Below are 16,659 nucleotides of genomic sequence, written 5' to 3'. Positions count from 1 at the left end.
GTTTGATACAACGCTTTTATAAGGTAAGAGGACTTACGCCGTTAGCCAGCGTCACCCGCAGACGTCATCATCACTTAACTATGCCAATATATCGGTCTATTCATGTACGGAATAACTGATTCTTACAAAACCCCAAGCCGATGCTCAACGGTTATTCTCTTCCGGGCAAAGATACAGGGGCCGGCACAAGAAGATTACAATATCTCAGTGACAAGGCATGCCATCGTGACATATTGAGTCTGTGTGACCAAGGATACAAGACCAGCGGCACTCGCTCCACCGCTGGATAAGTTCGTCTAGAATACAGAGTCGACAACGACAACAGCAGAAGTAGTGCCTTGCATCAAGATATCATAACGTAAAGCCACACTCACATCTATGCCGCGAAGCTATGCTGGCAGGATTGAGCAGTATCTCGCGAAATGGCGTCGAACAAAACCAACATTGCAATCCTCGCTTTTCGTACGAAAAATTCCGGTGTTATAACGTCCACTATGGAAACTTCCGACTTCGTCCAGGTGGACATGCCAGGTTTGAAACCTCAAGACACCTCAACATGGAGACCAGGACCGTGACGTAGGTAGGTTAGGACCACGGCGCAAAGGAGCCTGCATCACATGGTCAAGTCATGAGAAGAGACACACATCCAAGTTGTGGAACTATCAACCCGGTCCCGTCCGGCCCTCGACAACCACATATCGCCGGCCTCCGACCTCCAACCTCCCCAACAAGTCCTCCCGTCACGGAGCCGCCCGATCACCAAACCCGGCCCTCAAATCCCGTATATTAAATCAAGAAAACCACCAAAGACCGAGGCCATCAAAAGCCGAAAGCACACCCCTCCAAATAAAAACACCACATCCTACCTACGCCCGTCTCACAACCTCCACGCGACGTGCACCAACATCATCGTCGTCCCACCCAACGGCCGTCCAACCCTCGGCAGCCACTAAGCCACGAATTGCCGCGTCTGCCCACGCTGACGTTACACAACACACCCATACACCACCACACGCCATACACACACCCAAAAATCCCAATTCAGCCAGTGACGGCTGTCCGGTCAAGTGTGCCAGAACGTGTGTTACACAGGAAGGGACGCAACTAAGCAATCCGGACAACACCCACATTTCTTCATGAACTACTGAGGCGAACAAGTGTGTTCGATGCCGTCCTTCTGTGGGCCAAAGTGACGAACGAGAAAAGGGTGTGCCGCCGGATAACCGCCTCGCCGGATACGAACAGCATCTTCGGCCAGCCGCAAGGCGACCGACCGGACGTAGCGAAGGTAGAAGGAGGGAGGGGGTGCGTACAATGACGACAGACACATCACACACACACAACCAAACACGCACTACCCGGACAACCACCGTTTTCTCCGTCGGATAGTGGCAGGCGGACACAGACACGCACCCAAAGGGTTCAAGGTACACCGGAAGTAGATGCGATGCTTGACGAGGTCTCGAAGAGTAAATCTACAAAGCGCTTTCATGATGAATGATGACACGTCCACACGCAGCTCCTCCCCTCCCCCCATTCTTCGCTCGAAGGCCACACGCAGCCATATCGATGCGGGTTACACAAACTCCACGCGCTTTTCCCTTTTCTCTTTTCACAGCACACACACAATTGGAAAAAAAACTTTTTCTTGTTGGTTAGGCAGGACGTCTTCTCTAAAGTAAGATCGGCAGCTAGCCTGTCCTCATCTATTCGGTATCCAGACCGGCCTGCTTGACAAGCCCGTAAAACACGCCTTGCTTCTTAATAAGCTCTTGAGGGGTGTCGAACTCGACGACCTGGCCCTTGTCGAGGACCACGACGCGGTCGCTGTCGAGGATGGTATTGATACGGTGAGCAACGGTGATGATGGTACGGTTGGCGAAGAGAGGCGAGCGCAGCGTCGTCTGCAGCATGGCGTCCGTCTCGACGTCTACGGCGGCCGTGGCCTCGTCGAGCACGAGAATGTTGGACGGCGTCAGCATGGCGCGGGCGAGCGACACGAGCTGCCGCTGACCCTGTGAGAGGTTGGAGCCTAGACGCGATATTGAGTCAGCACTTGGCCCGTAGGACATGCGGCTTATTCAGTCTGTGGATCGAGACAAGGTGAAGAAGAACCGGGGCAGGATGAGATAAGCCAGCACGAGACATTGACTGCATGCGCGGGAGATCATGCAGGGGACTCTGAATGCGGCGATGGATGCATGTGAAAGGTGACTGTTGTCCCCGCCTCCCTAAAGCCCGATACAACATCGCGAAAAGCTCACGACGTGATTCGGGAACACAGGTCTGTGGACAGCCGCTGAGGGGACATGGGATGGCCGAAGCCTCAAAGCCGACAAAAAGCGACACAGAAATTGATGCAAACTCACCTCCTTCGTTAATCTTCGCCTCGAGGCCGCCTTCCATGCTTGATACGTGGTCCTTCAACCGGGCGTGTTCTGTGATAGCACCGCGCATTAGCTCCAATTCGCGGTGAAGGAGGGGTAAAGACACCCTCTGATGGAGTGTGAGGGCGGGGTTTCTTGACGATTGGGTCGGTGAGGGACGGCCGTTTTTTCTGTATTACTTACCCAACACGCTCCAAAGCTCGGTGTCGTCATGCACGTTGCCGGGATCCAGGTTGTCCCGAATAGTGCCCTCGAAAAGGGCCGCGTCTTGCGGGATGATGGCAAGTCTTCTACGGAGGTCCAAAAGTCCAATGGAGGATGTGTTCAGGCTATCGATGCTGATGTTACCAGCGGTCGGCTCGATGATGCGGAATAATGCCAGTGTCAACGATGACTTGCCGGCTCCCGTGCGGCCAACGACACCAATCTTCTCGTGCGACTTGATGTCGAGATTGATGTTCTTCAGCACGTTATCCAGACCCTCGCGGTAGCGGGTGCTGTAGTTCTTGAACTCAAGAGAACCCTTGGAGGGCCAAGCAACAGGAGGCCTGTTGCTCTTGATGATTTCAGGGGCCTCGCTGGGCAGTCTGGCATACTCCAGAACACGCTCGACTGAGACAATATTCGTCTCGACCTCTACGGTCTGGCGGACAATCCAGTTGAGAGATGTGGTGATCTGCAGGGCATAGGACATGGCCAAACCGACGAGACCAGGGCTGAGGTTGCTGTGGCTCGCGACGGAGACGACGGCAAAGCCAGCGGCAGACATAATGACGATGGCACCAATGAACTCCAATCGGACAGCCAGCCATCTATTGGCGCTAATAGAGGGGAAGTAAGCCTTGAGGTTGGCATCGACACGCCATTCGTTCTCGAGCTCGAATCTCTGCTGCTGTCTGTAGGCTCGAATAGTCGAGATACCTCCAAGAGACTCCTGGAAGTGAGCGTAGATCGGACTCTTGGTAACGCTGTCAAGTCGCTTGAGCTCTCGGGAAGTGCGAAGGTAGTATCGCTGGATCCAGTAGTACATGAGGCCGATAGGAATAATCAAAGCAGTGAAAGCGGGAGTGGCAATAGCGATAACACCCAGAGTGAAGCCGGAGCGAGCAACGTTCACGAACAGCATGTTGAATGTCCTGGCGAGAACCTCATCAACCCTGTAGATATCACTGGATGCAAGTTAGTTTCTTTTTCGAGCATGTTGAGAGAGTGGGGCTACCAACCTGGAGAATCTGTTCAGAATGCGGCCCGTAGGCGTGACATCAAAGAAGGACATGGGGGACCTGAAGATGGCATTGGCCATGGCTTCATGCAACTTTCGTGACGCCTCGATAGAGCAGAAGATCCACAAGATGAGTGTTTGACAGACGGTCAAGAGAGAAGATCCGATACCAAATGCGAAGTAGATGCCAATGTACTTGCCGACTTCGGGATTGCCGCCGTACTTGGCGTTGTGCTCAGCCCAGGTCTTGAGCCAAGCAGAACCACCAATGTTGGCTGACTGAGAGGCAACGAGAGTCACAAGGTAGATAATGACAGCAATAACGTTGCTGTTTCTGGCGTACTCCAGGTAGACATCCCACTTGACCTTGCCTTGCTCAGAATGTTCCTTGGCCTGCTTGGTCTTGCTGCCGGAGACTTCCTCGTCAGTGAGCTTGCCACGAGGGCCTCTGAAGCTGGCGGTGCTTGCACGGCGAAGAGTTGCCATGCTCGATGACCGCTTCTTATGCTGCATGGCAGCGCCAGTCTTAATAGGCTCCATCTCAGGCAACTGCTCCTGGGCTTCCTCCATCTCGGCCTTCTCTTGACTGCTGCCCTCGGCTTCGATGACCGTGGAGGTCTCGCTGCTGGAACCGCTCGAGCTGGCCGAAGAAGATGATCCTGAGTCTTGTCCAGCGGTCTTCATGAGTTCGTTGATCATGCCCTTCATGGCCACAAGCTGCTTGTAGGTTCCTCGCTCGGCGATTTCACCATCCCGGAGCAGGGTGATGTAGCTGGCCTCGGGAAGGACTGCGATGGCGTTGGTTGCGAGGATACGAGTCTTCGTGTTCAGGAGACCTCTGGGGCCCAGAACATTCTCAATGATGTGGCGACCGACATGCGAATCCACGGCAGACAGGACGTCGTCGAAAAGATAGATGTCAGCTCGAGCATAGACCGCTCTAGCCAAAGCAACACGAGCCTTCTGGCCACCACTCAAAGAGATACCTCTTTCACCGACGACAGTCTCGTCGCCGTCGGGAAGCTGATTGAAGTCATCGAGCAGAGCGCAGGCCTTCACGGTCTTTTCATAGAATTCGGAATCATATCGGTAACCGAAAACAATGTTCTCCTTCACCGTGGCGTTCAAGATCCAAGCGCTCTGAGAAGCATACGCCACAGTTCCATGAACTTGGACGTCACCCTTCACCTTCCACAGATCACCCAGAATGCTCTGAAGGAAGGAAGACTTGCCCGCGCCGACTCTGCCGACGATGCAGGACAACTCGCCCTTGTAGGCGGTGAAGTCAATGTCCCTGAGGACCTCCCTGTCCTCATGACGGTTCCAGGAGAAGTTTCCGTCTCGGATCATAACGGTCTCCTCTCCCATCTCCTCGGGGGCGGGCTTGATGGTAATGGCGTCAGGCTGGATCTCCTCAGCGGTAAGGAAGTCAGTCAGACGACCGACTGCAACGCTGGCCTCAACGATGGAGGTGATGACCATGGGAAGAACAGCCAGAGGGAAAGTGAGGAGGTTGAAGAGAGCTACACGAGGTCAGTGTTTGATCCTTAAAGAGGCGATGACAAGAACTTACTCAGTGCTGGGAAGACGATTTCAGTCGTCAAGGGCTTATCTTGCGTCAACACGAACACGGTAAAGGTAGAGCAAGACACGAAGAAGGGAGCAGTGCTCCAGGTAAAGTTAGCGAAAGCTTGAGTGGCGCCAATCTTGCGCAGGTTCTTCAACTCGAGGTCATTTCGCACAAAGTTCAACTTGTTCATGAAAGCAGCACCCCAGGCATAGAGCTTGATGCTCTTCATGTTGGTGATGATCTCGTTGATGAGACGGCTTCGCTTGTCCTTGTTCTTCATCTGCTCCTTCTGCAAGTTTCTCATGATTCTCGCAATAAACCCATGGGCAGGCATCATAATGATCATGACACCAATACCAGCAAGCATCGACCAGCCAACCAATTGATACAGGGAAACCATGCAGATAATGATCTGGAAAGGTGCAGACCAGACCTGTTGGGCGAACTGGGTTAGATCCTGCAGACGCTGCGCATCAACAGCCATGTAGTTCACAATGTCACCAGTTGTCTTGGATGACCGGCCCTCGTTGGACAGTTTCATGGACTTCTTGTAGATGGCAGACGCAAGGCCGCCCTTGATACGCATGCCGGTGACGAAGGCGAGTTGGAAGTATTGGTGCTGCATCGTGTTAGTAAGCGGGTCTTCAAGAGTTCGGAAAGCAACTTACAATCATGGCAGTCTGGAGCACGGCGCATGCGAACATGGCCAACGCAAGCGCAGCACCCCAGATGACCGGCTCCTCCTCAGCGTCGCTGTCGGAGCGGTACGAATCGACGAAAGCGATGAGGTACTTGAGCAGTTGCGGCTGGAGATATTGGGTGACATCATTGACGATTTTGAAGAGCGCGGCAACCGCATAAGGGCCGCCGTAGGCTCTGAACATGGCAATCCACAGCGAAGGGTTCTTCTTCTTGAGCTCAATCTCCCAAGCATCTTGGAATGCGTCTCCAGTGTTCTTCGTCTGGTCCTTCTTGGCAAGCCCCCAAAGATCGTCCTCAGTCAGGTACTGCTTGTAGCCGTAGCGCATCAAAGGGGTCATCCACGAAAAGGTCAGGAGGGAAAATACAGTCGCGTATTCGATCGGGCACTCCTCCTCGTCAATCAGAGCCTCGTATGCGCTGACTTTCCTGGGCCAAAGCCACTCGAGCCCAAACTCCACGATGGACAGTGCGAAGCCGATTGTGTAAGTGATGAAGTAGGCCTCGTTCTTGGTGTACAGCTGCTGGGAGATGAGGGATCGGAGCTTTACAGCGTATGCGATGAGGAGAAACAGCCAGTAGAACAGAACAACGCCGTTCGCATTGCGCAGTCGGGCGTGCTCGAGCCATTGGATGGAGAAGATTACACCGAGGGAGAGGATGGTGCCGACGGTGGTCCAGAACCTGAAATCGCCGTACCAGACTCCGGGATAGCTAATTATTTGAATTACGAGCTGTACAATGACATCGGCGATAATGAATCCAAGTAGTGTCTGCAGAGGCGACATGTCAGCCGGGGGGAGCGGGGGGATTCGGCGCAAGTAAGACTTACCTGCTTCGCCCAGAAGTGCCAGTCTTTGGGGGCGTCGGAAGGTCTCTTGCGCTGGACGAGCCAGATGATTGCGAGGAGTCCAAAGACGACACCGAACGCAGCGACGGAGGCTATCCAAACATCAATGAAGCAGGGTGTGAAGTCGTATCGGATCGGGCTCAATGGCCCCCAGCCCTCCTCGTTGCCGCATAGCGGCTGTTTGATATGCTCGGTCGCGGAGAGATAGTGGCTACCGAGTGATCCCATGCGATGGAATCCGGTGAACGATCCGGTGTGCAGCACGCGCTGCGACGAGTAGTCGGAATAGTCCATGATGAATGCTCTGCGGTTCCCCGGGCCCGCCTGTCAACGCATGCTAAGGTATCGTGGACAGAGCGAAGCGCTGGGGATGTTTCGATCGCGTGGGGTTTCTCGTTGATCGCAGGCCGTTTCCAATTGTTTTCGCTCGTATATATGTACACGGGGCGAAGGGGAAAACGAAACAAGAAACGACACGGTCGACACTGTCGTGGCGGTGGGAGCGAAAGGGAAAAGGAAAAAAAAGTTTTTGGAGGGACGACCGAGTCGAGTCGAGACGGTATCGGGATGCGACGTGCCGCGAGTGTCGAGAGGGTCACGGTGCAGCAGAGCAGAGGCGACACTGGAAGAAAGGTGTGGTGGAGGTCCACTTCACTTGCGGTGCTGCAGAGGCCGGTCCAGGTTCAGTTCCAAAATGCGAGGATCGCTGTGAGTGATGCTGCGTGGTTTGTCAGCTTTCCCACTGTTCGCTCGGGTTCGGAGGACCACAGCGACATCCAGCGGTGCCAGTCCCAGGGCTCACCGCAGTTTAGCTCTCGGAAAAGTGGGGAGCTATGACGACCTGCATTGAAGCCTGTCCCGCATTCGGCTTTTCGCGATACATATCCGGTACCTCCGACGCATGCACAACCCCAGGAGCCTGTCCAGTCAGCAGCCAGTCCGCCGCACTTACGCCGTACTTACACCGTACTGCCAGGTCGGTAGCTGAGTCGCGCGCATCCATCAGTAGAGGTCGCGTCGGCAACTCGGATCCCCAATTCCTTCCTTCAGACCTATCCGCGTTTACGAAGACGACGTATTGTGAGGACGCGAAAGATAGGACGCTCGGATGCTACTAGAATAAGCCAGCGTGCCTTCGTGGAGATGCGACGACATACTTGTGCAACAAACAGGCAGCAGAGGACGTTGCATTGCTTACTGCCATAGTCTGAGCTGAGAGTGCCATCACAACTTCAGAAGAAAGCTCAATTGAAGCTTAGGCCGGACTGGACCCCTAGTCACTCTAAGACCTGACTGGCTGGTTGTTTGATCTGTTTCCGTCAATGCAACTCCAGCAAATTGCTTCTTCTGCTGATCCGATAGCTGACAGAGAGCCCTGACCTGGTCTTAAGGTTTGTGACACGTTTATCAACAGATAAACCCCGCCGCGTGCGACATGAATGCGATTACAAGCTTCGTCTTTCATCCACTCACTTTTTGCATGCAAAGAAGCCCGCAAATTGGACGTTGAAACCATGACTTTCACCTGCGGCACTTGTAATCGCCAGTTCTGGGCTGGATGGCGAGCTAGGGATCAGCATTGCGATGCTACCGGCCATTCCCCACCTAGATTTGAATGTTATTCTTGCGATGAGTATTTCGCCGACAGCGAGGACAAGCAAGAGCACGAAGCGGAAGACCATTTACATTGCGGTCCTTGTGACAGAGACTTCACGTCTTGGAACGCTATCCAACAGGTCTTTAGATATCTCTCCCAATCCCTTGATGCAGCCATTGTCTGACACAAGTCAGCACTTAAATTCTAGAATTTCCTGCCCCTTTTGCGGAGTCGAGCGAGCTTCCGCAACCGGCCTGGTTCACCATCTTGAAAGAGGAAGCTGTCCCAACGCGCCCCTCAACCGCGATGCTCTCTATCTCGCCGTCAGACGCCGGGACCCGAACGGCATTATCTCTAAGAAGTTGCTCGAGTTTCACGGCTCTCCCACATACTCGGCAACCGAGTACTCGTACAACTACAGACATGATGCGTATCAGTGTTACATGTGCGGTAACTTGTACGGAAAGCTGAACTCGCTCAACCAACACCTCAACTCGCCGGTTCACCAACAATCGCTCTATCATTGTCCCAACACGCACTGTGGAAGAGAGTTCACTACCTTGGCCGCCACCATGAATCATCTAGAAAGTGAAAGCTGCGGGTTCATGCGCTTTGAAGCTGTCCAGCAGAACGTGGGCCGGATCCTTGATTCGCGACGCATGATCCAGTTTTAATTGTGTTGAAAAGCAAGCAGGTCTTGCGGATCATCCTTCTTAAACCACAATGTAAGATCAAGTTGTTCATTAAATGATATGTAATGTTGGTCAGCTATCTTGCGTCTTCATATATGTCGTCTATGGCCTCAGGTCTTTAATTTCAGCTTCTTTGTATCTTGCAGAATTCGAAGAGATAAGCGCAGGTAGGGCAGCACTGCTCAGTAGTAACCACCAACTTCAGGGGCCGTTTCATTTGGGGCAAGAGCTGGATGCGTAGCATCGTAGCTTCGTGGTGAACAGTGCCGTCATGGTGCGTGGCGTCGAAGTCATACTCAGAGCCTTCGCGAACCGCCGTGCGTTGACTATTGATCCAGCTCATGATACGTTGTTGCGTTTTCGTTGATCTCGTCCGGCCCTCTGGTGTCTTCAAGGTGCCCAGTAGCTCGCTGATGGGGAGCATCTCGCGGTCTCCGCCGTCTATCGTACCCTCGAAGAAACGAAAATGTGTCTTCCACACTATCTCTGACACGATTTCCTGCCCGGGCCTCGCCTTGAGATCCATATCCCTAGGTACGAAATCCATCATGGCGCGGACATGCAGCGAGAGATTTTTAATGTACTGCTTCCCGGCATCTGCCCAATCCCACTCTGAAACCGTGTCAAGGTGACGCAACATTTCTCTCTCTGGGTTGGTATCCGAATAATACCGGTGCTTCCCTCGGCGGTCGGCGGTGTCGCTGATGGGAGCCTTCTTGTAGTACTCATGGTATAACGGCGACTCTGATTCAACACACAAGGCGGAACTGAGCTTGTACACACAAGCAAGTAAGTGGAGGTGTTGGTAAATCCTGTGCTCGAACATGTGGTGGAACAACGAAAGATGATAAGCCCACGCGACGAGCTGATCTGCGCTGTCGTCGAAATATGTGCGGTCGTTATTCCATCTCTCACGATCGGACCTTCTCTTAACTAATCCCCTGATAGCATGGCAGTTGCCTTTTACGAGCCGACTGAGGACAGCATGGAACGCTTTCCTGCCGTCCAAGTCGTACCAAGGGTTCCTCTCGTACGGATAAACCTCGACACCTGGGCCTTTTCCTTGGGATCGGAGAAAGGCGACCACTGCTTGCATGATCTTGAGTTGCTCTGCGGAAAAAGGCTGGGCTCCTCCTTCGTCCCATTGGCAATATTCCTTACACTCCGCGATCGTGGCGGACGTGATAGCCGTGAAGAAATTGCGTTTGTTCTCCCCTCGTCGGTAAGTCCCCGCTTCCATCTTCTCGCAGCATGAAATGGCCACGTACCGGCGGAATGCTGCCAGGCCCTGGGCATAGTGTTGAAATGTTCTTGCCGTCCGCATATTTCTCAAGATATCGATGACATTCCCAACATGCGTGCCGGGGGTGATGTTCGCCATGTTAGTTATATAGTAATGTGCCACCGAAACGTCGTCAGGAATGCCTTCCACGTCCGGCTGCAACATTTGACGGACTGCCTGCTTGGGAAGCGCCTGTGGTGAAGGCTCGTCCTTGCCTGCACTCCGCACGGCGATCGAGAGGACGGCATGGCCCGATGCAGGGTCGTCTCCACCAGGTCTCTTGGGCCCTTGCAGCATCACGGTGACAACCTCATCCTTTCGCACGAGGAGGGTTGCGAAGGAAGCTGCGCACTCCTTGTACGTGTAGCCTTCGTCTTTACCTACGCCTTCAATATGAAGTCGCATGTCCTCAAGTAAAAGGGGGCCTAAGAGCGGGGCTGAATCGAGATGGTATCCATTCGTCAATGACAAGAGTTGCGTTATGGACCGAAGTCTCAGTATCTCGTCGCGTGAGAGGACATCTCTGTTGTCGATAATCGTCATGAAGCTGTCGCGATCTCGCTGTTGTTGTTCAAATTACCCGAATAGGATCGAAGCGCGGACGAAGAGTAGAAATGGGTTGAAGAAGCCGCCAGGAGTGACAAGATGGGACCGGAAAGAGTCACCCAAACGCTGGAGGGACCAAAATACAGCAAGTTTATGGAGACAAAATAAGAACGAATAGAGTTTATTTGATTCAAAGATTTAGAGGCCAGCAAGGTCGTTCATCAGGGTATGAAGACACTTTGTTGAGGATAAATATGCCATCAAGTGGGTCACTGGCTGTTCCTGCAAATCGCGGCTGTAGAAATTCATGCCGAGGAAAGCACTTGTTCCATCTGTGTCGCTTTCATAGAGTTGTTCTTGCCTCCCTTTACCCTGCACACCTGCCCTCCTACGTTGCATTCGCCTTCCTAGTGTCTCTCTGAGACTCGGGAACACCATCCAACAGTCCAAGTTATGTATTGGATGATCCAGATACTTATGTGACCCCGACTTCCTTCGATAATGCTTACTTCCCTTCTCATTCCTGATGTTCACTCGCCTTCCGCTCTTCCAGCAGATCCTTTGTGATCCAAAGATGTTCGATAAACTCCGGCAATCGTTCCCGTAGCTCCTCAGCTACGAAGTTGAGCATATATGTGCCTGTTTCTCGAGGGATCCATGGAGGCAGAGAGCAAGGGATCCAGACACGGTGATCTTCAGAGTGGACTACCTTCACGCCTGCTCTTCTCGAATAGAATCTTATAAGCAGATCGCAAGCTGGGCAACAACGCCCGGTCACCGCAAGTTGGGTGATGTTCTTCTGGAAGATATCTATCACTTCCTTGTCAGGAAGCACGATGTCTGCAGGTGCCGTGAATTTGCTACCCAATCTGCGCCTCTCCCTGGCCAGCAAGTGAAGGCAGATTATGTACGCCTCAGGATGCGATTCTCCACTGAAGTATGATGTTTCCAGATCGATGTCTTCCCTTGGGGGCTCAGATTCTCTTCGCTCAATGTTGATCAGTTCACAGATTTGGCTTTGGTCGTCTTCCGATAATGTTTTCGTGAATAGCTTAAAAGTGCGTAGCAACTCTCCCAGAGGGAGTTTATCGTGATCCTCGTCGTTTGGGGTGATATCAACAAGCTGGAATCGCATTCTTGACAGTGTATCCATCGCTTGTCTTTTATCCTTGGCATTCAGAGAAAGTGAGCCTGGCTCAAATTCGAACATGCCATTGAAATTAGCAGTGATGTTATCGAGATACACCATCGCAGCTCTTGGCCAGCTCCTACGAGACCGGTGATCAAGGACAGAGAGGTCGAATGCTTCGTGCCCAAGCTCAGCTTGGTCATAGTATGGCCCCACTCCAGCTTCCTGGAGGATGTATTCACCAAGAGACGACGACGGATTGTAAACAGCGACGCCTGGATGCAGCGGCGAGGCGATGAAACTATCCATATTATCCGTGTGAAACTCGTGCTTGAGCCAATCAATGTGCGACGATAGGGTATGGCGAAACTTGCTCACAAAAACGTTGAGCATGTATATCCAGCTGTTGAACTCCACTGCCAGTCCATAAATTTCGGTATCTTGTAGATGTTGTCTTTTGGAATCGAGCTTCAACGTCTTGGAACTTGCTTCGTGAAGCGCCTTTTTAGAGGAGACAAGGCTGTCCAGCTTCTCTGCAGAGGCCCCTAGCAGTGATCGAAGGATGTGATGAAAGGCTTCCCTGTCCTTGGTCGTGTGGTACCACTTCGAGACCGATGGGTGGTAGTCTTCGATATTCTCTCCGTACCCATTTTCTCTGAGGAATTGGATTATGTGGTTCAGTCGGGCGAAGCTACATTCAGAGAGCGACGGGAATCCGAGTCCGAATGGAGGCCACTCTTCCTTGTTGGAAGAAACACGGCAGGTTAAGTCATGCGTCAAAATGTTGTAGAAGTTTCTTCTGCTGCCGCCGTTAGATGCCTTTATCTTCCTTATCTCATCTGGCTCTGTCTGTCCTTCGGTTTCGTCGTTCTCCGTAGTCTCGTTTTCACTTGTCTTGTCGTCTGGAATCGTCTTGTCTGAGCCATCTGAGTTCCTCGAGCCTCGGAAAAAGCGTGCCTGCATCTTCTCGCACCCTGCAATTATGCAATATACACGAAACTGGGTAGTGGCCTGTTGCAAAGTGTCGGCCGTGCGAGCATCTCGCATGCAATTGAGGAGTCGTACAACGTTACTGGCATGTTTGATGAAGTTGTCTTTTACCTGGAAATGTGGTCCATTGGTCTGTTCTGTGATTGATTCCCCAATGTAGGGACTCAGCAGGTCTTCAGGAACTCCGTCTCCGTTGATGTTTGTGACTCTGCACCTCACCTGCCCAAATGTAGCCTCTGACTTGTTCTCTGATGCTATTCAGTCTTGGAACGTGAAAGAAAGCACCAAGTCATCTGTCCGCATCCTTATCTGCTCTGCATCTCTGCTCACGTCCCACTTTCTTGTCCCTCTTCCTTTCCCGTCTATCCTTGCCAGTGGTCTCCCGATTCACTTCTCGATTATTCAAGTGCCTGCCTGAAAAGGGGTGACAAAACTTTTTGCAAACTGTTCCCCGGGCAATCTCACCTTTCCGCCCACCCCCGCCATTTATCCTTTTTTCCCCATTCCTCATCCCTACCTCTTTTCTGCGAACTGGAAATCCAGCCGTTTGTCACTTTGCTGGTCTCGTACTTGTCGAGATCCCACATCCATCTTCTTCGCCCCTGGTTGTTCCTTCTTCAATACGCGTTCAGAGCGTGTACCATCATGGTGATCTGACGACGCACTATCGTTGCATCGTTCTCTCACTTCTTCCAGTACAGCGAGAACTACCGCTTCGCAAGGTTCGCGTCGAGCTCCCGTCCGAATTATGACAACATTCCATTCTGACACATCATAGCATCATCCACGAAGATACATCGCCCGGCTCATTGGAAGCGATATTGAGCATCGTTGGTGCTTTGGCCGCGCTTATTTACTCGCGAGCGTTCAGAATCGCAAGGTTTTTATACGATTTGTCGTCTTGCAATAGAAAGAAGTCTCACACTTTCACAGAAAACGTCGCCCTCCTTGACAATCGTCGTCCTCGTTATCGTCGTCGTCGTCGATCTCGACGTCGACGACATCCTTGTTGCCGAAAATGGCACCTGGCAAACCCGAGCTTGCCACAAGACAGATGGATTTAGAATTCCGGTCTACAACGCAATGGCTAGCCATCACGAATGGTTTGGGTCTTTCTGGCGAACCATCAGCGACTACTGCCGCTGCCGGTCCACATGAGGTGGCCAAAACCCAGTGGTACGCGGGCAAGAAGAAATCCACTACGCAGAAAATCTACCCATTTGCCGCGCATCTAACGACCCTCCTCGTTCGACAACATGAAGTTGTCGCCGTTGCTCTGTTAGAGACCAACGATGTTTTGATGGATGCAATGCGGCGGCTGAAGCTCACAGCTCTCAATCCCGTCACCGAAAAAGGCCTAGAGTTGGCGGATGTAAGATCCGGGTTCGTCATCACACGAAACTTCAGACGTGACGACGTCCAGCTTCAGGCACCACCTTCAGGCCAGACTCTCGGGCAGATTGATTGCAAGATCGTCAAGCTTACAGGACAGGCCTTCCCCGCGGGCACAAGAGCTGCCAAGTATTACGTTGACAACATCGAGATGACGGTCAGACAAAAGATAGGAGACTCGAGGGGACGGATGATGCTGCGCTCAAAAATATCTTTTGCTATGCACGCCGACAATCTTGTCTATCTCCTCAGACGCATGCGGCTGGCCCTCACGCAATCGGAGCTTCGCAGAGCGTTCGGAGCTTTCAAGACGTATGTCATAGTCACGAGTTGTGACAAGATGAATGCGCGGTTGCGACGAGGACACAGAGATCCGCCCAAGTCCGACACTTCCAAGTCCGACAAGCCCAAGTCCGACAAGCCCAAGCCCAGGTCCTCCAATAAGAGAAATTTCTTCGTGGCTCTCACGGCTGATTTTCCCGAGAACGCGCGACGTCTAGCCGACAAACACTTCCCACCCCCAAGAGACGTCAAACCCCTTACACCTCAACAGATGAAGAACATGAGGCACATCATTGGCTTCCTCAAGGACCGTGGCAAGATCACGGGCATAAAGAATTATCCGCCGTCTACGAAAGAGTGGTATGACCTGAACGGAAGACTCGCATTCCAAGAAATCTTCGCAGCTCTACTGAAGGGTTTTTCTGACGCCCTGAAGGAGTTGGTCAAGCACAAAAGAGAATGCCACTCCAAACAAACGGAGTACCTGAAAAAAACCGCAGGTGCCCAACCAGCTGATGCTACTGTCATGCAGAAGCTAGTCATCAACTTCAACTACTGGATGGCGCTGTTGGATTTGTTTCGGACCATGTTCTCAACGACAATACTGCCTGGGCACTTCGACTGGCTCGAGCAGATCAGCAAGCCAATGGATGCACACAACTTCAGACCGGAATCGCCCCTTTCGCAGCATTACGCCGAAGACTCTAACGACATGGACGATAGCAATGATGTAACTGAAGACATTGATGACACCGAGCTAGCAGAACTTGACGAGATTGCCTGCTCAAGTTGGTCCAGAGCCGCGATTACTTACATAAACCTTTTGACGTTGCATTCACAGGCAATCTCTAGCCTAGGAAAGTATGAGGTCAAAGAGACGAACGGCGACCAACAGATTGCCTCATTGATCACATCCAAGTCAGGATTTTGCCTTCTTGAGACCCAGCCGAAATATGACGATCACGAGATGGAGCCACTCAAACAACTTCTTCGGAGAGTCAAGCTTCCCTCGGGCAGATATCTTTCACCCCAGGAGCAAGAAGAAGTGATGAAGCAGATCGCAAGTCTTCGGAAGGATGCTGGTCAGTCGGAGTTCAAATTCGACGAGGCTGTCTTCAATGGCACATGCCACTGCGAGACAATTTTGATATGTCTGCAAATTCTGGCGCGTCACAGAACTGAGATCTCACAGACTGCAGACATCCCAGACAAATCTATCACGGACTTGTTCCTGAAAACAATCAGTGTGATGCCGGTCTCCAAGCACTGCTGCCCCGCATGCAGCAGCGCGGTTGAGTACTATGAGGCCAACATTGGCAATGTCATGTATCCCGGGGGACACAAGAACTGGTCGGCGTGCGCTCTTCCATCTTGGATCTTGAAACATGTTGCCGAGCACATGTTGGAAAAGGCGCAAAAGACGCTGGGAATTCGTCTGGAGAACTTGCTTCTGAAGCGTACATCACCTTCCCCTTCGTCATCAGGAGTTAAGAGTCCGGATGTAGAGCTTTCCATGTATACTGAAGAAGCGAGTCTCCTCGCCGTCACCGATACATACTCGACGTCTCTGTAATTGTCTGGCGCTTGCGAGGTATTCAGCATGAATGTGAACGTCCGTTTATGAGGGGAGAACAAGACGAACAGAGAGGGGTACGACGTCAGAAGTCAGAAGTCACAAATTGGCACAAATTCCGGGACGACGCAACGTGGGACTTCAACATCCCTCGATGTAGGGACCACAAAAATTGGCGTGTTGCTTTCAACAAGACGAATTAGAGCGCAACATGGGACTTCAACAACTCATTTGGGAGGTAATTGCAAAAATTGGCGTGTGACTTTCAACAAGACGAACGGGATTATCGGGTTTGACAGGGGGAAAGCGAATTGTATTTAGTTTCACTGCTACTGGCAGCGAAAGTCCCGAGGGACTTTGGAGACTCTGCAGCAGAGAGTTTGGCTGCGCTGTCCCTCGACTTGAATGCTCTTAGGTAGCTAGGTCTTAGAGATATTACATGAGACAG

At 52.2% G+C, this 16,659-nt stretch overlaps 5 protein-coding genes across 5 annotated transcripts; 2 read left to right on the top strand and 3 right to left on the bottom strand.

Moving 5' to 3' along the window:
• Positions 1-1,706: 1,706 nt before the first annotated feature.
• Positions 1,707-7,022, bottom strand: YCF1 (Metal resistance protein YCF1; the record flags this gene model as incomplete). The annotated part of the gene is made up of 7 exons (XM_032034319.1): positions 1,707-2,032; positions 2,370-2,438; positions 2,571-3,556; positions 3,611-5,132; positions 5,183-5,798; positions 5,848-6,651; positions 6,711-7,022. The coding sequence occupies 7 exons, from the start codon at positions 7,020-7,022 to the stop codon at positions 1,707-1,709; spliced, it is 4,635 nt and encodes a 1,544-aa protein (XP_031886635.1).
• A 1,220-nt stretch (positions 7,023-8,242) lies between these two features.
• Positions 8,243-8,999, top strand: CGGC5_v007614 (uncharacterized protein; the record flags this gene model as incomplete). Its single annotated transcript, XM_032034318.1, has 2 exons — positions 8,243-8,464; positions 8,520-8,999. 2 exons carry the CDS (start codon positions 8,243-8,245, stop codon positions 8,997-8,999), a joined length of 702 nt encoding a protein of 233 aa, XP_031886634.1.
• A 142-nt stretch (positions 9,000-9,141) lies between these two features.
• Positions 9,142-10,704, bottom strand: CGGC5_v007613 (uncharacterized protein; the record flags this gene model as incomplete). Its single annotated transcript, XM_032034316.1, has 1 exon — positions 9,142-10,704. The coding sequence occupies one exon, from the start codon at positions 10,702-10,704 to the stop codon at positions 9,142-9,144; it is 1,563 nt and encodes a 520-aa protein (XP_031886794.1).
• A 658-nt stretch (positions 10,705-11,362) lies between these two features.
• On the bottom strand, positions 11,363-12,937 carry CGGC5_v007612 (uncharacterized protein; the record flags this gene model as incomplete). The annotated part of the gene is made up of 1 exon (XM_066151877.1): positions 11,363-12,937. The coding sequence occupies one exon, from the start codon at positions 12,935-12,937 to the stop codon at positions 11,363-11,365; it is 1,575 nt and encodes a 524-aa protein (XP_066008645.1).
• Positions 12,938-13,982: 1,045 nt separating this feature from the next.
• On the top strand, positions 13,983-16,211 carry CGGC5_v007611 (uncharacterized protein; the record flags this gene model as incomplete). Its single annotated transcript, XM_032034315.1, has 1 exon — positions 13,983-16,211. One exon carries the CDS (start codon positions 13,983-13,985, stop codon positions 16,209-16,211), a length of 2,229 nt encoding a protein of 742 aa, XP_031886795.1.
• Between the last annotated feature and the right edge of the window lie 448 nt (positions 16,212-16,659).

This window comes from Colletotrichum fructicola, assembly GCF_000319635.2.
Source record: "Colletotrichum fructicola Nara gc5 chromosome Unknown KSG_Nara_v1_contig04, whole genome shotgun sequence".
Lineage (NCBI taxonomy): Eukaryota > Fungi > Ascomycota > Sordariomycetes > Glomerellales > Glomerellaceae > Colletotrichum > Colletotrichum fructicola.
This window is presented reverse-complemented; position numbering and strand designations above follow the sequence as displayed.